Raw genomic sequence first — 17,200 nt, 5'->3', positions numbered from 1 at the left:
CAGTATGCCCTACATAGTGCACCACACAGCATACAGGAACCAGGATAAAGAGAACCTAGACACTAAAGCCTGTCTGATATTTAATGCTGTCACTGGCTCATCTGATACATGAGGGCATCACTATTTAAAGCCTAAGTGCAAAGAGAAACAGCAGTGTTGTACTTATAATAATAATTTGATCTATTTACAACATTTTGATGGCTATTTTTCATTGATTGATTTGTCTTTTAATTCGATTTTATTATTAACTCCACATAGAAGTTGTCAACTGGAGTGTTACTGCCACCTTTGATAAGAGTTACTCCTAAGTATCTTTGCAAAGATATATCATTTAGAAATTGTATTTATATTACACAATGATTTTCTATACAATACTCCTCCAGAGAAGAATCTGTATCGCACGCAAAAAGACAGTGCTGGTGCAATCAACAACAGATTTCTTATTTGATGCTTATATTTAGTTTTTCAGGAAGGACCCTATTGTCCGTGTGTGCGAGTGGTGAAAAGTGTTGTGCATCACACGACATGCATAAATGACCGAGCTTGTAAAGTGGTTTGATGGGCGACGATTTGTATTGCAACTTGTTGGAAGCTGTTTGCTCTTGCATTTCAGCAAAGTCATGCAGCAGTCAGCAGAAGAAAAAAACACAATGTTGCTATTAATGTATTTATCCCCAAAACTTGAGTGAAGTTTCTGCAGCCAGCTTGATGCAACGGCCATTAAAAGTTAAATTTAATTCCTGACAATGCTGAGAAAGAACTTCAATCAGCCCAAGGCCCTGTTTTTGATATCCTCTTAAATCTATAAAATGTGATCTTTGAGTGCTGTTTACTGCATGTACTAATGCATTTTAAATATGTGACACTCACCCTCCTCCTGATGGATATACATCAATAGTAGACAGACACACAAACACACACGTACCTGGTCATGGCTGGCTTGGAGGGTGCTCCCGGTGCCGTGGAAAGTCATTTGCACAGGGGAGAGGGTCAGGTAGGTCACGAAATCCTTACCGCTCTGTGCATCGCTGTACTGCACCTGGAGGAGAGGGCAAAGGACAGAAAACGGAGTTACCCCGAAAGTAAATACAGGAAAAGATCAGTCAAAGCACAGAAGACAAGCAAAGTGAAACATCTCCATTTTTCAGCGGGAAGTGGTTGGCTTCAGAGTAAATCTTGCATGTCTAATTGCCGACAGAGCATTTGTGGACAATTACCCACACCACACAAAGATGGCAATCGAGGGGGATGGATGTAAGGATGGTTGTGTGCATCTAAAGGGGGGGGGGGGGGAATGCTGATGACATCACTGAGCGACCCCTCATCACTGAGAGGTTAACACTGCAGGCATTTCTAAATGCTGTGCAATCAGGGCTGTTATGACATGATGCTCCTCTGGGACAGGCTGCTCCTCTTATCCAAAGGCTCTGGTAAAGCTGGCCGCTTGTCTGCCCTACTTCTCACTGGCTTTCAGTCGGCATACTGCGCGTGTATTTGCATGTGTACGTCTGAATGCGCATGCATGTGTTGGCCTGGCCTACTTCTGCCCTGCACAGCTGCAGGCATCTTGATGAATAGGAGGAGTAGTATTGGACTAAGAACATTTCTGGTTCAAAAGGTTAAAATGTTTTAAGAGTATATTCAAAATGTAACTACTGGACACGGAAGAATGTAGCTGCCAACCCAATATAGTCCTTTTAATTCAGTGGAAAGTAAATTGTTCTGATGCAGATACCACATGTGGTATCAGTACTGGTTAGTACCTTACTCATCCCTCTAAACTGGCACCATTATGTAACAGCTTCAGAAAAAAACCCTTCTTATTTCACAAGAATTGTTTCCCTCTTCTAAACCCATCTTCTATGCCAGCAATGTACAATTAGTCACAGTTAGCAAGTCGTTGCAAGCATGTTGACAACGTGAAGATATTTTACAATGAAAAGTAAACCACTAAAAAATAACTATCAGTTAAGTGTCCGTCAAACTCCAGTCTTGAGGGTTGCCACTGGTTTTGTCGTATTGGCCGATGCAGAAGTTCCGGCGTCAAAAATTTGTAACGGGCATCAGAACACGGAGCCAAACTGAATTAAAATGTAAACCACAATCATGATACATTTTCAATTGTTTTACAGAGCACAGACATGTCTGTGGTATCTGCTGAATACATATACAGTGTGGGTGTTGCTTTGTCTTTATTTATGTTGGCTCGGCAGCTTTATTCTGTTACATTCTTTTAATCAGCAACAAATAGGCTTCACACCACAAAATGTGTGTGTATGTAATTACCTCACAGGAGAGAAGCTTTATATTATGCAGCCGAGAATTTCTTGACTATACATGCTACACTTGTGCGCGCTTGTGCCCGCACACACAAATACAGCACATGTATATGATCTGTGACTGAAAGCTTCCAGAGCACGTGTGTGTGTGTGTCTGAATGAGTTATGATCATACGTGTGTGTGTGTGTGTGTGTGTGTGTGTGTGTGTGAGCTCCAGCCGGCCAGACACATTGCTGTCTGCCGATTAGAAAACAGCCCCTTCCTAACATATGCAAACACGGAGAAATATGAACACATGCATGCAGATGACGCATGTGCACATATGGACATGCATGTGCACAAACACCTGCTGCTGAGGAGATGGGCCCAGAGCGATAAATTGTGGAATGCTATTTGTTATGTGTATGAATGATGAATGTAGTCAAGTGAGCCGTGGAAAGAGCCTTCTCTGACAAGTTAATCTCCAATAAATTCTCCAGACTTCAACATTAGGGAGAGAAAGAATGAAATAGAAAGAGAGAAAAGTTAAAAAAAAAAAAAAAAAAAAAAGGGGCGGCGAGTATCAGTGTTTCGTAACAGGAACTTATTTTATCATTTATCATTAGGTGTTTAAAATGAATAAAGGTAGTTTGAAATACAGCTTGTGCCATTATCTTCTCAATCCAATTAGTGTTTATATGTGCAGAACTGTGTTTGAGATGTAGATGCTTCCCAGGCATTTTTTAGGTGTGAGGTGTTTTTTTTCATGATCGTCCAGAATGCTGGTTCATTCAGGCAGAGCCGAGGCCTGTGCTTTAGAGCCTGTGATGTATAATGTGTAATCGTGTTTGTGATCGGAGGGACGTCTGTTTGGTTCATCTATCGCGAGCTGACTGTGAGGCTGGAGGAAACAGACACTTTATCTCAGTGTCTCAATGCAAACAGATACATGTTTGGGTTTCTTACATTTCTCACAATTTCCAACTTTACACAAGTACAATAACGCAAGTGTATTTGCTGAGATGATAGAAAGTTCCAGTAAAGTTTTTTTTTCAGTCACATTTTCTTTAATGGATAAGACAGCTGAAGAGCTACTGGACATATTAGGAGCAAAGGATCAGTGACACGCACCAAAGAGCTGAGGTTGGATTCAAACCGCATAATGCTGCTGCAACAAAGAATATAGCCTCTGTCGATGGGGCACGCAACATAATCGCTAGGACATTTAATGCCCCTAACAAATCATTGTTGATCGTGGAAGTCTGACAGGAACCTTAGGATGCGATCACCCTGCCAATCTGGATCATACCGAAGCATGCCTCACCCCTTTAGGTCCAGATTGTTTGACCGGTGTGATCACGCCGTACCGTGCTCAGGGACTTCCTTGGCTATGGCAACGCTGAGGGGAGGTGTGATGCAAAAAAAATATAATAAAGTAAACGCTGTCATTTCCTGGATCACCACATTCCCGGAGTGGCCCGTGTTTATCTGTTTAAGGTAGGTCTCAGCTCAACTGTAAAAAATAAGTCACACAGAGTTAATTAAGTTTCAGATTACATAATATTAAGCAATACTACAGTTCTTTTGGGCAGTGGGCCCATCAGAGAATAAACCTTCATAGAGGCAAATAAGGTGGTGAACAAACATCTGGAATGACCTACGCAAACACAACAATGGATTTCATCTCTCTTGTGGTTTGCTTGCAACTTACGGGTCTTAGGACTGCCAATATAACACCATCATGATGCAGACTTCATCAATAAAAAGTGAAGCTGAAAGCTCTGTCCAGTTGCTTTGTCTTGTTCTGTCCTCAAAAGCTTGTTTACGCTCTGGCCTTCTTGCATACACCCTAACATGCTGAAACGTGATTGGCCAATAATACTTGGACAACAAATGAAACAATTCACATACAACACTCCAGCCCCGTGTGTTCAGGTTCTATGTTATCTTATGTAGAATGTAGATTCTGTTGATAGAGATGCCTTTTCTTCAAAGTTTTTCCCTTTAATCTTCATCATCCTCCTGAAGATGTTCAGCTGAATCTGGGAAACCACTGTTGTAGGTCTCTAATGTGTATTGACATATTGCATGCAGCTCATATAAACATGACATGACTCCAGCCATTAGCCAAATTCTGGATCAAACAACAACACATTTGGCCAAAGATCAAATGTCACTTGGAGGTCTTACTTTGTTGGTGGCTTGTTGATGAAATAGTCAAAGTTCTGATTACTTAGGAGATTTTCCAGCAACTCCAACCTGGAGGCAGGGAAGACAGCTGCCTTGTGCATGAGCATCAAAGAACATTATGGCATCATCTCATTTGCCATGATTTGGCAGACGCAGAAATAACAAGCATCTCAAAAACAAACCGTCTATTCTCCCATCCCGTCTTTTTTTTTTTTCGGCGCCTGTTTGTGTGCATCTGTGAGAGCATGCATTCTAAACAGGCCTAACTAATCATCCCAGGTCCCCGCTCAGAAAACAGCCTCTAATCCACTTCCTTTAGAGACAAAGAGGCAGGAGAGTTACGCAAGACCTGCGATTGATCGGCGGCACTAATGTGGAACGACCTCTGACATCTGGCTTCTACAGCTCGATGGCTCGTCTTCTAATGCTGCCCTTCATTCGAACAAACACGAGCATGCACAAACTGAAAAAGCAATCACGGTCTCAGGATTCATGTCGTCATTATCACATTTAACGTAGTGCCCACATACGCCTGTGTGCGCCCCAAAAAATGATCAAACAAATGCAACAGACGTGCACGCAAATGTCTTTATCACTCGGTTAAGTGATACTGCCGAGGTAACAGCAAACACAAATACTGACACGGAAGGTTTTCATGTCACTGCAGTTAAAGGCGCAGAAAGAAGTACTTCAGGTCTGAATCCAGACTCGATGGCGTGTCGTTTGTAGAGAGTCAAGAGGCACGGAAATAACTTGGGATTTTACAAAAATAAACAAGCCCTCTCAGCCGAGGAATGTTGTCATTGTTGGTGAGAAGCAATTAGAGGTCCAGGCCGGGCCACTTTAGAGAGAACATCAGGGGTCAAGAGTGTCTAAAGCACACTGCTAATATATACCTCGAAGTTCTTCTAATTGCAGGAGGTTAAGGACAAACAAAGCTCCCACTCTTAAAACCTTGAGAGGACCCAATTCACAGAGTTAAGACTTGTAATAATGAGAGTCCTAACTTCTAAGCTGGCCATTCCTTCATGGAGAACTCAACAGATCTAAATAGAAACATGTTCAAATGTTGTACACACTTATCTGATCCAATAAGTTAGTGGTTCTCGTGAATCTACCAAGAAAAGTGTTTCATTAATAAATCCAAAGGTATAGATACAGAATATTATATGAATCCAGATGGTTACTCTGGTGAATGAGAAGCTGCCAAGTCTTGGTTTAAGTTGAGAAACTATCTCCAGTTTTGTTTTCTCTCTGAGCCCGTATGACCCTCATCTCTAATTTGTGGTTCGTCTTTGGACTTCCCTCGACAGAGATCCTCTCTGACCGTCAGCGACTCTCTTTTCCTCAACATCAAATTGTGTTTGTCCTCTTGATAGTACGAATTTCTGTCAATATGTTCAGTTTGGTTACACTCTGTAGAGGCGACTTTGCTGTTAGCAGACTACGATCTACTCTGAGAAGCTATGACCATATTTGAAGAGAAGCATGTCATTTGAGGTATTCCAAAAGTATAATGAATGGCCTCAGTTGACAGTAGAATGAGGAATTGTTCTTCAAATAGAGGTTTGACATTGAAAGAGTAAAGGTGATGTGATTCTTCAGACCATGTATAGAAATATCTAAAGTGGGAAGGAATTTATGACACCTGTTGTACTGTATATAATGGCTCCACACTGATCATTAAACTGTCTATCTTTCAGCCTGCACAGAGTCTCAGTGTTGTCTGTTAGATCAGAACCACGGCCGTGATATGCTGCGTTAATATTATCCAGTCTGTTGATAGATTCAGCTTTAGGGACATTTATATTATTCAACCCATCACCTCTGAAGATTTACAGATATGTCTGAGGTGTTACATATATTTATCTATTCTGTCAAAACTATTTCTAGATGTGTAGGTTCCAGTGGGCCTCGTCTCCTCTCATGGCTGCTGTTCATTCACATAATATATAAAGATAAAAAAAGGACAATACTCAGTGGCTTTCTCCCAGTGTTGTCTTTACTTTGATGTTTGGAGAGGTGGATTTATTTACCTTTTCGATAGTGTCAGGCGAGCAAGTCTGATGAGTTACATCACAAATGTGCGAGTGCTACAATAAGGAGAAGTGTTTGGATTTCCAACACTGTGCCATGTTAACACGCCCTCCATCTCTGCTGGCACCCAGCTGCTGTTAATGCATAGTGTTGGCAATAACATGAAATATGATCAAACCTATCAAAATACAAAGCACAATGGCAAGTTAGAAAAAGACGATGCTGCATATTCAAATGTGTGATTTGCTGTGTTGGCACTTGGGGGTATTTGATTTAAGGGTTTGCAAATGGGCTTGATTGTGGTGAAAGAAACATCATCACTCAGTTTTGCCAAATACACACAGACACACGCATCGACACGCACACAGAGGGCCACCATGTAAGCAGAGAGGCTGCGCGCTGAGCCAGCACGGCATTAACTGTCTGATTTATACCACCGACAAAACTTGTTTTCGAAGAGCGCTCTTCACACAAATATGCCGCAGCTGGAAGCCATCACTGTGCCGCAGAAAATCAAACTTGGTGGGATTAGCCATCCCGAAATGTATTTTCTGAAGCAAATCCTTGAGTAAACAGAGAGCAGAGGAATGAGACGATGACAAGGACGTTGGAAACAAACTGTTAGGAGTCTTTGAACGTTTGTTCAAGATCAGGCTGTTTGATGTTGATACAGAGAGCGAGAGGAGAGTTCGCCATGGAGATCGAGAAGGAGCAGAAGAGAGAGAGAGAGAGAGAGAGAGAAAAAAAGAGGTGGTGAAAAAAGGAGGGTAAAAATGCCAAGCAGGGTAGGTGTAGTCGGCATCACTTCAAGTGTTTTTTTTTTCTTTCTACACAGCCACAGAAGGAAGAGAGAGAGAGAAAGAGAAAGAGAGAGAGAGAGAGAGAGAGAGAGAGAGAGAGAGAGAGAGAGAGAGAGAGAGAGAGAGGGAAGAGCAAACAACGAGAACATGTGAGAAATCCTGGGAACTGTATCGAGTAGATTTCAACACCAGCCACCCGCCAAGGATAGTGTTCTCATCAACACAGGATTTCCAACATAGGAGTTGTGATTCCAACACGGCAAAAGAGTTCAGGTCCTGCCTTCTCCTCTCTAAATCCGTCTCCAGAGTTAAGCCTGTCATGGCGAGATAACATAACTCAGCTGATGGCTATCTCTGTGCTGTTATTGCGTTTGGCTTTAGCAGGTGGACTGAACTGATAGATACAGTAGATACCATTCAAGTCTCCCAGACACACCCGGGATTGTCAGAGTACAGTATCCTGACATTTCATCGCCCACATGCAGGAGGATATTAACAATTCCTGAAACACTGCAATATCCGGCATCATTAAAAGTTAACATCTGACCCACATAAAGGTGATGAGTCATCATTCTGGTACCGCTTACATTGTGCCATGTGTGTTACAAATAGGGGTTCTGCACTTACGATTTGAAAGATCCAACTACATAACAATAACACTCACAAAAGCCCCAACTAATCTATGAGGTTATGCTTCATGCAGGTCATCAAAACTCTATTGGCTGCTTTAAATCTCAGCTTCAATACACAACGCGCTTCTGTCATATTTTCCATTTGCACGACCAGAACACAACCTCAGGAGGGGTGTAATTTCTAAATCATCATCGCTGGTGCTACATTCACTGTACCTGCCAGTTACTTAGGGTTTATTCTCTGCAGCTAAAAAATAATGAGATGCGTGCTTACTGTTCTGTGTCATTGTTTTCATGCACATTTGGTTTAACAAGGTTCGCCTATAAATAGCGATACAGCCTCGACGCAAGGTGACTACACGCCGTTTTTCATGCAAGAGCCGCTGGTTTTCGGAGTGGATGTGATTGAAAGCGAGATCTTTTAAATGAGGAAATAAAATTTTCTCTTCATTTTATTTGCAATAAAAAAAAAAAGAAATGTTTATTAATTCAGCACACTCATGGCTTTTTCTGCTACAGCGGAACTCATAGCTCGAAAACGTGAGTTTGCACATTAGTGGGGCCAGTTTTTAACGACTGTGTGTTGTTATGTATTGGAGCAAGATGTTTAGAGCTTTCAAATATGCAGTCAAAAAATAAATATGTAAATAATAATAAAAAAAAGAACATAAAATATTGCGAGGCAGAAAGGGATGAGATGCAGAGATCGTGGCCTGGAAATCTTCAGCCTTAAATGATCAGTGCAGGTTGTTCAAATCCTTCAGCTGACGACTGATCCAACTGAAGTCTGAAGAAACATCTTTCCTGCCTTTATCCGAGATTGTTAGAGGAACCACTCTTATTGTTAGTGCACATATAAAAGCAGTATGTGATGGCACACACAGATACACACACACACACTGGTCATTCATCAACACTTCCTGTCTCTCTCTCTGTCTCTCTCTCAGCCCCTTTCACTCCCCTCTTCTTCATTAACTCACTCGACCACTTAATCACTGCAACGCTGCCAGTCCACATTCAGACGAGGACAAACAAACAGAGCTGCTCAGTTCTGTCTTCCGAGAAGAGAGTAAGAAATAAAGAGCGCGCAGACAGTTGTGGTGTGCGCGAGAGTTCATCGGCGCTGAAGCAGTAAAAAGCATCTCAGTCCAGGTGTGTAGCTCTGCTCCACGTGAGGACATGATTACATTTCCATCAATCAGTGAGCTTCAAAAAAAAAGGTCCGAGTTAATAACATGAAGTGGTGGCACCCTGTGAGGACTCTCTTAAGTGATGTGATGGCAAATAAATGGGCATGTGATGACTGTGATATCAGGGTCAGACCCTTCAAACTGCACAATCAAGTGTGCAAATTAGAGAGAGAGGAGCATTTGGGAAGCAAAGGTGAAGATGTGCAAAATGACTAAAAGAAACTAGTTAACCACAAACAAGCAAAGACAGAGACATGGGGGGGGGGGGGGGGGGGGGGGGGGGGAGATGTTATGTGGCACCTACACAGTACTTCATTTAAGTCCATGTGTTGTCTATTACCTCCTGCTTCTTTGTTTCTGCCCTACTTCCAGCACACATACCCGCCGTGCCAACAACACGCAGCCAAATTAATAGGAAATACACACACTCAATCACACACACACACACACACACACACACACACACACACACACACACACACACACACACACACACACACACAAACAGAGTGCCGTAAGTGCCAGCATCCTTGCTCCAAACTGGCGTGAGTACAACACACTATTGCTCATCCAGTCAAAGCTTCCACCGGAGGCTATTTTCCAATCAAATCAAAAGAAGGGCTTAGCAGGTAGGCCCGTGCCTTTGTCTGTGGAGCTCCACGGAGGAAACAGACACTATGAGAATGTCCTCAGTGCTTATTAGTTTCTTTAATCCAGTGTTGAGCAGTCACTGTTATCCGCTCGCATTGGATAACATTGTTCTAATACAAAATCAAAGTCACGAATCAGGCGAGGAGATTATCATCAAATTACTTTTTCAAAAACGATTACGTCCGAGCGCGTCCCAGAGAGAGCGGCACATTACATGACTGCCGGAAAAAAAAACAACGCAGGCAAGTGCAATTTTTTCGCAAAAACATTTCAAATCAGTGGCGGTTTAACCATACAAAAACAAAAGCATTAAAAAGTCTGCCTAATGTGGCAAGCAGAGTTTCTCATTACAAACCCACATGATATGAAACATTCCCTCAATAGAGACGCTAATTGTCCGAATGTCTCGGTTACAGCCTGGTTTCCTCCTTAAAGAAGCGTGAACGTGCACATGCACATGAAAACGGCGGACCGGGTGCTTGTGTGTTATTCCCACAGATCATAAAAAAGATCCACACACAAACAAATATCTTGTTTTTTAAGTTTAGCAGCTATTGCAGTCTGAGAACGACAAAAGCTTGAGCATGACTCTTCTTTTTCCCCTAAACAGAACCTGCTGTGTGTGTGTGTGTGTGTGTGTGTGTGTGTGTGTGTGTGTGTGTGTGTGTGTGTGTGTGTGTGTGTGTGTGTGTGTGTGTGTGTGTGTGTGTGTGTGTGTGTGTGTGTGTGTGTGTGTGTGTGTGTGTGTGTGTGTGTGTGTGTGTGTGTGTGTGTGTGTGTGTGTGTGTGTGTGTGTAACCTGAGAAAGCTCTGCTGCCTGGCCAAGCCCAAATACACTTGTGCATATGCATGCGCACATGCACGCGCGCACACACACACACACACAGGAAGGCTCAGAGCAATAACAAAGGCCCATCAAAGGAGCCCTCAGCAGGTTAAGATAAAATGTTTTCACTCAAACTGATAAAAAGCATGTGCAGCTTAAATGAACAGGCCATGGTATCAGTGGCATGGCATGCACCGGTAGATCTGATCCGAACAGACACTGAGGCAGGCTCTCTTTTGCACCCGAGAGTTACAAGTTAGCTCTGGGTGCATCCACTTCTGTAATGACAGAGGCACCTGTGAGGTTTAGTTCAAGCTAACACATATCCTGGGAGAAGTAACCCGGCCTGTATTGGGATCAGTCTCTGATACTGCCTAAAATGCTAAAGCAGCTATCTACAAGTATGCCAATCAATGCAGCGATGGAACTATCATTTTCTCCGTGCACTTCCTGGCAGCCCCTCTCGCCAATCAGAGCTAGCTTGCTCTTTTGCTAACTCTTAGATGCAAAGTAGCTTTGGACAATAACTAAAGGAAATTGTAATACTGTACTTGTAAATCACAAGACCCCTAAAACTGATCTAGTGAATTATTCTGGAAATGTATTGAGCAACAGTGCCGAGCAAGCAGAGAGCTTAATGTAAATTAATGTTAGCAACATTACTCTGTAAAACATTCGCGTAGTCTCAGTGACGTCACCCACTTAAGACACTTCACACAAATCCACTTTTCCTGAGAAGCACCATTTATCTCTCATCTTCTTAAATATGTTGTTCTTAGTAGTATTAGTTTGCAAATCCTCCACATTAGATACCTGTAACTAATGCAGGTACTCTAAGCCCCGTTTACACCAGCAGTCCGGTTTGGTTCAGCACAGTTAAAGTCGGTACGATAAACTCTGATCTTGCTTGTGTTTCCACAGCTAACTGTAGCCTTATTTGATAAGAGAAGAGCAAACCAGATAAAGATAGCCATGAAATATTGTGACATCACAGCAGCCCAATACAGTGGAGCAGGACGTGACACAGTAAATAAAAGGAACCCTTTTACATAGAAGGGTACCAAAGGGGGATGGATCCCTTATTTTGGTACCACTCCCAACTTTTGACGGTGGAAACGTACAATAGTGAACCGAAGTGACCCGGACTGCTTGGTGGAAATGTGGCTTTAATGTGTGGCTTTCTTTGCATGCTACTATAAACCATGCATACTGACAAAAAGCACATTCTTATTTAACGAAAATCCAGAGGGAGAAAAACCAATACAGGAATGTCCTTGTGCGTGTGTGCGTGTGTGTGTGTGTGTGTGTGTGTGTGTGTGTGTGTGTGCGTGTGTGTGCGTGCGTGTGTGTGCGTGTGTGTATGGGGGTCAAATTAATGCATGATCACGCAAACAGAGTATCTGATTCCTTTACCAAGTTTAAATCGTGACTTTTATTTCATAAACTGATGACAGTTTAAATGAATTGCAAGCCGACATTCCACAAGTGAAATCAATGTGAAATTGGAAACAATCATGTGTTTTTGAAGCATGGAAGCCTCTAGTATGAGGCTTTATAACCAAAGACCAAACAAACAGAAACATTGGAAAAACAAAAACCGTGTAGAAATAAACAACTTTAAAAGAAAGAAAGAAATGTTTTAAGTCTGGACTTGTGTGATATACTCGCCAACGATTCTTTAAGCTCTCATGAGTAAATCTGGGGGAAGAGAGATGCCACACAAGAAAAACTGTGAAGTTCGACAAAAGAGTCTACTCTCCTTCCCTGAAATCAAACATGACATACCCTGTTGTGTACTTTCGTGAAAAATCATTCAATCCACGAGATTTATCACATAAAAAAGGCCACATTTTTAAAATCCTCTCATGTCTATGTTGATGGGGAAAAAAAGCCCAAACAGGCTGAAATTCCGCTGTGACTAAGTCAACTTTCATTACCTCCTTAAAACAATCATATTGCAATATCCATAAAAGTAATATTGGAGACCCAGTTTGTGAATGTCTGGGAACGTGAGAGAGGATGCCAACGATGGAGCGACACCCTAATGTTCACTCTTTAAATCCTCTTTACCTCAGCTTGACTTTTCTGTAGCTATGCTTTAGCATCTCCAAATCTCAGCAATGAATATATTGACTCTTTCTTTCAATATGTCAAATCCAGATTAATGTTTTCTCGATCAACTGACACCCTGTTATGTATAAACGGTCTCGCATCTCACCTGGAAGCCCTGGATGTGAGCCAGGTAGTCCAGCTGCTGTGCAGGCTGCACTGAGACGCCGCAGGGCAAGCTCGGGTTCTTCCCCTTCATGGACAGGGAGGCGTCGGCCGTGGGTGACTGACCGTTGAGCAGTAGCTCCCTCGCCATGGTGGCCGTCTGACTGGGTGAGGAGGCGGAGCCGCTGTAGTACGGAGGGTGTCCTGGCGGCAGGGGGGCAGAGCATGGTCCGATTTCTTTGGATGTTATGTAGTTGATTGAGCCTCCGTTGTTGCCCGCCGGGCCCAGAGCGGTGCCGCCCTGCTTTCTGCTGGCCTCCATCTCCTGGTAGACGTCGGGGCTGAGGTGGAGCAGACCCTTTTGGGCTTTATGGATCGTGGAGGAGGGGGAAGAAGAAAAAAAAAGGGAAGAGAATAAGCTTATGACAAGTTAATAAATAACAGAAAAAGAAGCAGGAATGGGTAAAAATGAAGAAACATAATGGATGGGGTCCAACCGGTTATGAAGGAGGACAGTGACAAAGGTGGAAGATTCGGGGAAATCGAAGAGGAAAAATTGATTCATTTTGGTTCTCATTATTAACCATAGAGATGATTTGCACACATATTTCCCTGTCACGCACGGCCACACAATGCCAGGGAGTGTTAATCCGTGTGTGTGCCTAACCGTGTCCATTTGTGAGTGTGCAAGCTCGGCCTGTGAAATCACCAAACATCAGTGACAGTTTCATGTGGACTGGTGTTTCGGAGCACCATCAAACCTTCTGCTGGGAGACACACACACACACGAACGCACACGAAGACACACAGCCTCTTTCTTTTCTCCTCCTTAAACACAAACACAGAGACAAACGGAGCACCCACCAATATCAACAGAGGTGCAATGACTTCATCGTTGATGAGAAACAGCTCCGTCAGGTCTCTATTCTAAGGAAAACCAAACAGATCTCTGGAGCAGATTCGGCCTCGGATCAAAGCTCTATGGCAAATTTTTTGATGGCTCGAGGAAACATCCTGGGTGATTTGGTTCGGATAAGCTGAAGCACATTTGACTTTTTCCTTTGGTGTCCAGATTATTTACCGGATCTAGCCAGCTGAGCACCACGGCGCTCCAAGACGTTGTTCCGATCCAGACCACTTGGACGAAGTTGGACGCAACTTGTTTTGTGTTGGCTTCCCTTCCCTCTGACATCACTGCCTCGAAATGGTCGTGACAGGTGGAAGCAGCACCGATTCTTTCATGACTTTTTGTGCAGAAAGTGAAAGTAGGCTGAAGGAATAATAATAAAAAAAAAAAAGAAAAAAAAAAAAAGATGTGAGAGGACGTGGAGGATTTAAAGGGGAAGAATGAGCAGGGAGCCGGTTCAGATGGAAGAGGAGGTGGGGATGAGTGGATGTTAAAACCATGAGAGCGTCCGAAGCCTAGCCAAGGTCACCAGAGACAGGAAGACCAGCTGTGTGTGTGTGTGTGTGTGTGTGTGTGTGTGTGTGCGTACATCTGCGTGTGCTTGTTTGTGTGTGCGCACGGACCAACAGCTGGGAGAAAGCGCCGGAGTGAGCGCATGACTGACAGGCCCCTTCCTGTTTGAGTTAACATTACCATCACACTTAGACACACACTTACAAAGACAGGAACTTTAGCGCTAACTCTTGTCTAAGGTTTCTGGGAACCTGTTGACAGTATTTCCTCATTGTGAACAATAAATGTTATATTCTTTTTTTCCCCGAGAAGAAGAAAAGCAGCAATGAAATCCAGCTCAGCTCTTATTACTCATACTACAACAAACTGCCCCACGCCAGCAATGACACAACTGCAAGGACTTCGCTCCTCCACGCCCCCCCCTCCTTCCCTCCCCTCCCAATCATGGTGACACCTTTCATTTGGATTTACGCAAGGCCTGTGGATTCTGAATGTAACGCAGACAATGAAAGGTGTTCGCCAACATGACATCAGCTGTTGCGGTGGCGTTGAAGGGGCAGTGGATGCGGCCGTTGCTAGCGCTTGGCGTTGCGTGTGGGCGTTCCTGCGAGGATGTTTGCATGCTTGCTCGCTCGCTCGAGATTGAGAGCTTGAAGCTGCTGTCAGCTGATGGGAGAGCGAGAGCGTGACAGCGAGAGAGCGAGTGAGAGTGAACGAGTAAGAGCGATGGGAGTGCGATTGTGAAACCGTGGATATGAAGTTGGACCAAGTCAGGAAAAGAAGAGTGCAGAGGCTGAGAAGTAGGGAATGAAAGAGTAAGGGAGTGTGTGTTTGTGGTGCTGGTTCCAGGCAGTTTTTTTTCTTCTTCTTCTTTTTTTTTTTTTTTTTTCTTTCAGAGGGGTCCCACCCAGACTCCGGCGTCCGGTGGGCCAGGGGAGCGCTGGAGGGAAGCCAGGGCCAAGCATGAGACTGATCGAAAACAGATAGGGCCTGAGCCCACTGCTATAAATCACCACGGTGGAGCAAGACCCTCACATAGTTCACACATGCACACAGACAACTCACAGACACACATTCACACACACACAAATATGCACAGCAGGAAATGAAATGTGGCAACTCGAGTGAAAAGCCCGACTGCAATGCCCATGGGAATAGAAAGGAGAAAAATCACTCTCTGCTCGCTTCTTGCTTTCTTACACTCCCTTCCTGTTTCTAAACCCCCCCAGTGTTTGTTGTAGCGCTGCATCCCATCACCATACACACACATGCAAATGCTTGAAAGGATGGTGTGCGTTTGAAGCGAGTATGAACAAAGGGCAGGAGCAATAAGCCTTTCACAGATTTACCTAGTTTTCTCCCGCTGGACCTTCCATAAAGCAGGAAAGGTCTGATTACAGCCGGCCAATGAAACTTCTTAGGACAACAGTGTCTATGTGTTTCTATGTGACCGTACTTATGGTCTGTGTTTTGTCAGTGATCATTCCGCAGGTTAATCCCTCTTTACTTTTCAGTGCTTGCCATGCACAAGGGATGGACAGCAAACAATCGTGAAGAAAAAAGCAGATGAGTGCGTGCAATTCTCAAAATTTGGGATAATATTGTTGACAACCTTTGAGATGAAACATCTGTCTGTCTTCTTAATAAAACAACGTCCCGCTTGTTTATAAGCGCTGTTAGGAGATCATAGATTTATGATAAGATCTGGTTTCCCGACTCCGAGACGGCCCATTGGATTAAAATAAAAATAAAAAAGGGGCCGTTGGCAGCCAAGTGCTTCGTGTGCTGTAGTTCTCCAAGCGGACGGCCCTTTTCTCGCATGTCATACCCCACTCTCTCTTTTTACCTGACTAAATTCCCTTTCCTGTCTCCACAATAAAGGCACTAACACAAATCTGAATGGCTGACTGTCAACATCCAACACAAGCTCCAATGCAACAGCTACACTTCCTTTGTATTTCTGAAAAAGCAGCTGGTCCAAGTAAGGTTTTGTTGCGATGATATACGAGTGACTTTCAAGCGTCTGTGTTATTAAAGTAAACCTGCTGCTGCTGTTCTTTAACTTCAGGAGTCGAATGAACCAGGACTGGAGGGGTTGAGTCTTTACTGAGATTGCAAACCTTTAAAGCTCCTGAACTGAAGGTAATACTGATGTCTCTTTATGAGCTACAAAAGCAAACCACACCATCAGAAGGAAGGTTTATTATTGCTATACGGTTATTTTATACCCCTGTCACCTGTCCAAAGAGATGATTAACTACATACTGCTCGAACAGACATTTTCTATTTTGAAAGTTTCCACAATAAAGATTTATTGTGAGTTGCACATTAGAGCATGATGAGATTTACAGTGCTTAAACATGTGCAGGGAAAAGGTCAGCACGGAGTGCACAGGTCGGGATTCGTCTGCCAAAATCGGCACACGTCAAAAGTTCCTCACAGATAAGGTCGAGAATGACGGACATTTGCTTTCTTGATATAATTCTCTGGTGAAAAATAAAAAAACAAACTTCTTTTCTCGAAGGTAAAGGCCTGTTGCTTTCCAAACACAGACACGTCATCTGAACGTCGACTTTGTTCATTTTGGTTGTTCTGAAAACGAGCAGCTACGTTTACAACAAGGCACCGGTATGATACTGAAGAAAAGCAGCACAGCAACAGAGCGAGTGAATTTCTCCCATGCCGGATTAATAAAGTCGGTCCTCTTTATCTGAATGTGAATCAACCGAAAGATGTGGTCAGGAGTGTGTTCCGATGAGTTAGAACTGAGAGTGCAAGTTAAAAAAAAACAGGAAAAGATGTCAGCGATTTTAAACGACAACAACGTCAGCTGTTATTGACTAGAAAGGTATCATTCCTGTAAAATGTTTATTTACTACCGAAATGGAACTAAGCTGTACACAAAGTGCAGTTCTTTCAACACTTGTGAAGTCTGTTCAAACATCCACAAGAAGAAGTAGCTGGATCGGAGCTTTGATTGC

The 17,200-nt window shown here is 43.3% G+C and overlaps 1 protein-coding gene across 2 annotated transcripts in view; it reads right to left on the bottom strand.

Annotated features, from left to right (window-relative positions):
• The window catches only part of stau2 (staufen double-stranded RNA binding protein 2), an 88,196-nt gene that overhangs the window by 25,001 nt on the left and 45,995 nt on the right, over positions 1-17,200 (bottom strand). For both annotated transcript variants that reach the window (XM_079361669.1, XM_079361670.1), the window contains 2 exons: positions 12,804-13,165; positions 926-1,039 (listed from right to left, as the gene is read on the bottom strand). In XM_079361669.1, coding sequence (XP_079217795.1) covers positions 926-1,039; positions 12,804-13,165 — 476 coding nt within the window. The remainder of the gene's footprint in view (positions 1-925; positions 1,040-12,803; positions 13,166-17,200) is intronic.

This window comes from Symphodus melops (assembly GCF_947650265.1).
Source record: "Symphodus melops genome assembly, chromosome: 14".
Taxonomy (NCBI): domain Eukaryota; kingdom Metazoa; phylum Chordata; class Actinopteri; order Labriformes; family Labridae; genus Symphodus; species Symphodus melops.
Note: the sequence above shows the minus strand (reverse complement) of the source record. Positions and strands in the feature narration are given on the sequence as shown.